Source organism: Leguminivora glycinivorella, chromosome 4 (assembly GCF_023078275.1).
Source record: "Leguminivora glycinivorella isolate SPB_JAAS2020 chromosome 4, LegGlyc_1.1, whole genome shotgun sequence".
NCBI lineage: Eukaryota > Metazoa > Arthropoda > Insecta > Lepidoptera > Tortricidae > Leguminivora > Leguminivora glycinivorella.
The window spans coordinates 14,081,694-14,088,398 of NC_062974.1; the positions used below are offsets into that span (position 1 = coordinate 14,081,694).

General features: G+C 42.8%; 1 protein-coding gene across 1 annotated transcript; it reads right to left on the bottom strand.

The window, feature by feature from the left end:
- Window positions 1-606: 606 nt before the first annotated feature.
- LOC125225220 (keratin, type I cytoskeletal 9-like) lies at window positions 607-5,235 on the bottom strand. The gene is made up of 3 exons (XM_048128826.1): window positions 5,139-5,235; window positions 1,595-2,023; window positions 607-1,180 (listed from the first exon to the last, which is right to left on the bottom strand). Exons 1-3 carry the CDS (start codon window positions 5,233-5,235, stop codon window positions 1,164-1,166), a joined length of 543 nt encoding a protein of 180 aa, XP_047984783.1. The 3' UTR covers window positions 607-1,163.
- Window positions 5,236-6,705: the final 1,470 nt, after the last annotated feature.

Genomic DNA, 6,705 nt, shown 5'->3' on the forward strand with positions numbered 1-6,705 from the left:
ATAATGAACAAGTAAGACACATACTGTGGCATGAGATGATAATCCAGAATTAAGAATCTGACCATCTATGAGAGGAGAGAGCTGTGTCATAGCCGTAAGCGGTCAGAATAAAATTTTGTGACCAACTTTGAATTTCTGCTCTCTATAATAAAACTTCATTAGCAGCTCGCAATTCCCATAAAATATGTATATTTATCTACTATTTAAATACTGTTATTGATTTTTTTTTATTAACGTAAAATAAAAGATCGTTGAACTCTATGCTAAGCCAAGCGCAATACCTACACAGATATATCAACGGGATCTGTCAAGTGGGCACATCAATACACACTTTACAAATAAATACATAGACAGTAGGTAATCTGGAATATTTCATGAAGGATGTATAAAAGCAACAAAAGGTAACTTTTCTATATTTGTGAGTGTGCACGAGAAAACGTCCCACTTTGGCGATTGCTAATAATCGACCGCTTTGTCAGTTTATTCATATAAAGATACAAGTAGATCTCGCCTTAATGGTAGCCGACAAAGTGGGACGTTTTACTAAATACACTCACCATTATTATTATTTTTTATGGATGGAGAGAGGTAATAATAGAAGCGTAATAAAACGGTGTTTGAAAACTCATTTTATTGAATAATTATGATCTAAGTAGTTTTGAAATACCTACGTACTAAGTATCCAAATTATTTTGTACTTAAAACACTATATGGCTAAACGTTAAAATATAGCGTTAATACTCTTTGATGTGGCGGTAGGTCGGCAAACCTACACGAAATACTGTCTAGGCACTTAAGTATTTAAGATTACACTGTTGCTCTAAAATACTTGCTTTTGCCACTTCTGTTCTGTACTAGAGGTGGCAAAGACTTGTATTTTATTGACATTTTTACTTTGCCATAGACGAAAATATAAAACATGCGCTTTACATTGATAATTAAATAATCCTAATCTTAAATAAAAAATAGATGCCAAATTGCTTACAATCTCAGTTGGTTAGTCTTTAACTTAAATATCACAATAAGTCCGTATTCAGATATCTTAATGATTAAACAATTATTATAGTAGTTAATGATTAAAATTAAATCAGGTCGTCACACAGGCCTTGGGTGCCTTATTAACAGCTTGCCCAATATGGAGTCTTTTCGTGAAGCAATTAAAGTTATCTTCTTCCGTAACCTGGAACAAGATCAGTAGCGAATTAGTATGTTACTTTACTGTGAAAAACTAAAATCGGTTATCAAGCTCTCTATCGCTTTTGCATATTAGCGAGTGATTGAAGGGCAGAAAAAATTCGCGGTAGGGCATTTGTAGCCAACGTGCTAATCGTTTACGCACTGTCGCACGCACTTTCAGACTCAAAGCGTAGGAGTCGCGTAAAATTTTATAGTACAGATAAAACAAATTAATAAAGTTTGAAGTAACAGTATGGAATCTTCACTTAACCAACATAAATTGATTAAAAATTAAGTTTATGAAACATTTTCTATCTGTGAATCATTATGGAAATATTCATCTAAACACAATCTAACACAGGTATGGATACTCTGGATAGATGACCTATTAATTAGATTGATGCTAACAAATACTGACCTCCTTTAGTGGGGAATCCGGCAGAAGCATGCGCGCTTGCGGAACTGCTCGCAAAGCTGCCAGCTTGGTTGTACGCCCCGCTCGTAGCTCCTGCGAGACTCTTCGCAGATGCAACGGCACCGCTGTTACTTAGCGCCAAGTTTCCATGCGGGCTGCTGCCATTGCCTCCGCTTCCGTCGCAACCGCCACCACATCCACTATGTCCACCATTGTCATGGTTCTTTCCAGAGTTGAATGCGCCAGCTGCAGCCCCGGCAGCTGCGTATGCTCCAGCGCCTGCGTGTGATCCACTTCCACCTCCATTCAGCGAATTATAAGGCGAATGGTTTCCAGTTCCTGCTGATCCCGCATTGAGATGATTGCCGTTTCCATTATTCCCGAAACTACCAGTCTCCAGGCCGCTTTGAGAAGCGCCTGTTTGCTTCCTAGCTTTCCATCATCAAAAGGTTTTAGAAGCCCTGGTGGACCGCCAAACCCTCCCGAGTAAGCAACAGCGTTGGCACTGGCTGACGCACTTGCACCGGCGGCGGCTCCGGCTATACCCTTGTTTGCATTGCCGGCCCCATATGAAGGGGATGAGGTACTTGGTTGAGCTCCGCAATTTCCAGATGTGCAGGAAGGTTTATTGTAAAAATTGGTAGTAGGAGACGTGGGAGGTGGAGCTATTCCATGTGTAGTGGACGGGAGTGCACTTGTGCTAGGGTGCGCAGGTTGATTTGTTGGATTTTGACCTGTTGGGAATCCAGGTTTGGATGGCAGTGAAAAATCGTTAGGTTTTAAAATTCCAGGTGGGGCGCCAAAGCCACCAGTGTAAGGAGGTAATTTTTCTTCGGTTGAGGGATAAGTGCCGCTAGCTGGTTTAGGAACACCCAAAGGTCCCGCTCCAGGATTAGCACCAGCCGCCGCACCGTACTGGCCAGAGTTAGAAGGTGAAGTAAATGGAGGAGTATATGTAATACTTGGTTTGGTGATTCCAGGGCTAGGTTGAGCAGAAGATCCGAAACAGTTAGAAGTTGCGCAACTTGTGGGAGCACTCGCGCTCGCTGATGGAATTGTAGGTGATATTCCTTGCGAATAACTTGGGAATTTTGATCCTTGATAAGAGCTAGCTTCGGTGGGACTGGGTCCTGATGATGGGAAATTGCCACAATTGCCGTTAACGCAGTTGTTGCTCGGGCCCGAAGGCGAAGATGAATAACCAGGGACTCTGGAACCTGAATAAGCTCCCCCAGCATTTGGTGCGGAAGAAGGATAGGTGGCGCAGTTTCCGTTGGCGCAGTTGCCATCGGGAGTTGATGGCGTAGGGGAATAGTTTGTGGGCTTGGAACCTGCATAAGATCCTGCACCGGTTGTGGCTGATGAAGGGTAAGAAGTGCCGCAGTTTCCGTTAGCACAGTTGCTACTGGGGGCAGATGGTGAATAACTTGTGGGTTTGGGACCTGCATACGATCCTGAAGCGCTTGGAGCAGATGACGGGTATGTGCCACAGTTTCCGTTAGCACAGTTGCTACTGGGGGCAGATGGTGAATAACTTGTGGGTTTGGGACCTGCATACGATCCTGAAACGCTTGGAGCAGATGACGGGTATGTGCCACAGTTTCCGTTAGCACAGTTGCTACTTGGAGAAGAAGGTGAATAACTCGTGGGTTTGGAACCGGCATAAGATCCCGTTGCGCTTGGAGCAGATGAAGGATAGGTGCCGCAATTTCCGTTTGCACAGTTGCTACTGGGGGCAGAAGGTGAATAACTTGTGGGCTTGGCTCCGGCATAAGATCCCGGAGCGCTTGGGGCCGGTGAAGGATAATTGCCGCAATTCCCGTTGGCACAGTTGCTGTTAGATGTCGGTGTAGGCGAAAGGCCTGGGGCTATGGAACCTGGGTAAGATCCCGCAGTACTGGGGGCGGAAGGATAACTTCCGCAATTTCCATTGGCACAATTACCACTAGGAGCTGATGGTGCAGAATAGCCGGGAGCTTTGGAACCTGCAAAAGAACCCGCAGAACTTGAGGCAGATGTGGGATAGCTGCCACAATTACCATTGGCACAGTTGCTCTTAGGACCCGATGGTGTTTGTGAATAATATACGGTCGTGCTAGGCCCAGAGGAAGGGTATGTACCGCAATTTCCGTTGGTGCAGCCACCATTAGTATTGGGCGCTGAATAGCCTGGGGCTTTGGATCCAGGATAAGCCCCTGTAGGAGCAGCGGCGGTTGACGGATAGTTACCACAATTGCCACCAGCACAGTTTCCATTAGCACCGACGGGTGTCGGTGTATAACCGGGGGCCGTTGGACTAGAAGCGGAAGTGGGATATGTGCCACAATTTCCAGAAGCACAGTTTAGGTTGTTACCCGTCGATTGCGTTGGAAAATTAGGGCCTAAGTAATTAGTTGAATAAGAATCACCTTTAGCGGGATTGTATAGACCATCCGGTTGTTCATTATCACACTTTCCGGTAGTACACTGACCAACTTTTCCATTTGGTGAGGGGATGTTTTGATAATTATTATTTAAAGGCAAGCGTCCAGTTCCTAGATTGGGGTTTTCTTTCGGAGCCGTCAAATCTGTTGCCGGTACAGGTACGTTTTCATTACTATGTGCTCCACTTTGCGAATGCGGCTTGGAATAATCGGGTCCTGTGCCAGGATTTTTTTGCGAATATGATGGATTTGTAGAGGATGGCGATTCACAGTTTCCATTGGAACAACCGAAAGGTTGATAGCTGTCTGCTGATTTATCGTATTGTGATCCTTCAGCGTTTTCAGTAGTATTCGAAGCTGCAGTGCCAGCGATATTCACATGAATATCATTTCCGTCATCTTCCGGGCCATCGTTTGAAGATGGTGAGTCACATTTGCCTGAAGTACATTTGGAAGCACTACCACAGTTAGATCCTTGGCAGCCTGAGGGTTTCTGGCCTGAACAGGCACCACTAGTACAAGGGGCACCATTAGGTGAGTATGCACCAGCGATGGCACCTGCTGATGCTATAGCTCCCGAATTGGCGCCACTGAATGCTGGAAAGCCATTTCCAGGTTGACCGTCTGTGGTCTTCTGACACCCTCCAGTAGTGCATCCCGCACCTCCCGGGCCAAGGGAACCACTACCGCTATAGCTGAATGAACTTGAACTCGAACTTGCACTTGATGAGGCGAAGCTGGAGGCCGAGGATTTGGAAAAGCTGCCCGAAAACCCGGCACCAGCGGGGATGCTTCCAGCGCCACTAAATGCGCCCGCTAATGCTGCTGCATCGGCTAAAAGGATAAAAAGTACACACACTTTTAATAACTTGTTCGATATCTATTTATATTAAGTAATCAAATTTACCTACTACCTAGCCTAAATTATGATTGATGGTAATATTAGTCACATAATTATTTACGTCTAGTTTCCAGTTATTCAAATTAAAAGCCGGTTTATTACTAACGTTTAACAATTAAAAACTGCAGACGGCTTAATTTATTAGCGAGTAGTCAAATCTAAGTTTAAATTAACCTGATCTCCTAACAAATATACCTAAGAAGAGTTAGAAGTAAAAACTCACCTTTAGCCCCCGCGCCGCCCTTAACGCCATAGCTATTATAAGGACTGGATGCCACTACACCCACGAAGGTTAACACTAAGGCGCACTTGAGCTCCATCTCAGTGAAGCCTCACGATTACAATGTACCACGGCCACGGGTGCCTGCCTTTATAAAGCGATACACAAATAGCCAGTCGTTCATAATATATAGCAAAAAACCAGTCGGCGTTTACCGCGAATCAAAATGTTGACTTCATGTTTGTTTCCCGCATTCATTAGAAGCACCGCTCCGCAGTGCATGGTAATTGGGTGCTGGGGTACTCCACTTCAAATTTTATTACGTAAGTAACGTCCTTAGCTTACGTTTATTAACATATGAACTTGATACCCTGCGCGAATCTATTCAGGAATTTGCAAGTGGGTGCCTATATCCGCCAATGTTTTTTAATGTCCTTTTTAGTTTTTTAGAGGAAAATACGTTGAAATTGTTGGGGTTATCATTCGAGATGATTTGATATTGTTTACAAGGTGATGGCCTCCATAGGTACCTAATATTTTTTGTAGAACCGGTATTTACCAATAACTTTTACAAATCAATTCCAATAATCGCTTAGTCATTTCAATTTTTATGTACACAACAACAAAGATATACCATCTAGGTAGGTTGACCTCCCTAACTCCCTCTATTATCATAATGTTGTACATATATGTTTATCATTATCCATTACGCAGCTTGTCACTCATTTTAAACAAGTTGTTGACTGGTAGAAGATGCTGCACTTAGGCAAAAAGGACAGTAAAAGGCGTTAACTATGTCGACCATTTGAACATAATGAATATGACTTAACATTCTGAAATATAGGGGTAAGGCACAGCGGAGCAAATCTCGATCGATTGGGGGGCAAATGTAACTAATCCATTTTTTGCATTATTACACTATGGTGTTGAGTTCTACATGTATCCACTGAACACGACTACCATATATATAATCAGTGGACACTCTATTTAATAATGCAAACATTGTAAAACATGGAAAAATGGACCAGTTTCATTTGCCCCCCAGTCGAGATTTGTCCCGCTAAAAAATACCTGCGATGTTTGTGTACTTAGGTAACCTAACATACACAGATCTATGACTCCGCCCACGCAAAAATAATCAAGAAAGAGAATATGAAAAACTAAAACTAGTCTATAATTGTGATTTTTAGGGTATAAGTAGTGCGAAGTGCACTAAATATTCTGCAAATAGGTACCTAGTTTACGTGTCGGTTAGTTTTTAATATGTACTAGATAAAATATTGTAAGATTTTCAAGTTTTATATTGATAATGATTTGTTGTTTATCATTTTTTTACGGTATCATACTTCGAAACGGTATACCTATAAGTAACTGCTACAAGAAAGCCGTTTTGAAGTTCCCAATATTTTTCAATCCGCGATGAACTTGCAAGTTTTAAGTTTTACAGCGCCATATCCTAGTTAGCCTGTTCGAAATAGGTAGTTAGAAACAGGCTAAGTAAGATTGTATCACGGCGCCCCTTCCTACTGTCTAAGGGGTGTAAATAATAAGTATTTTTGCAAAAAAATCA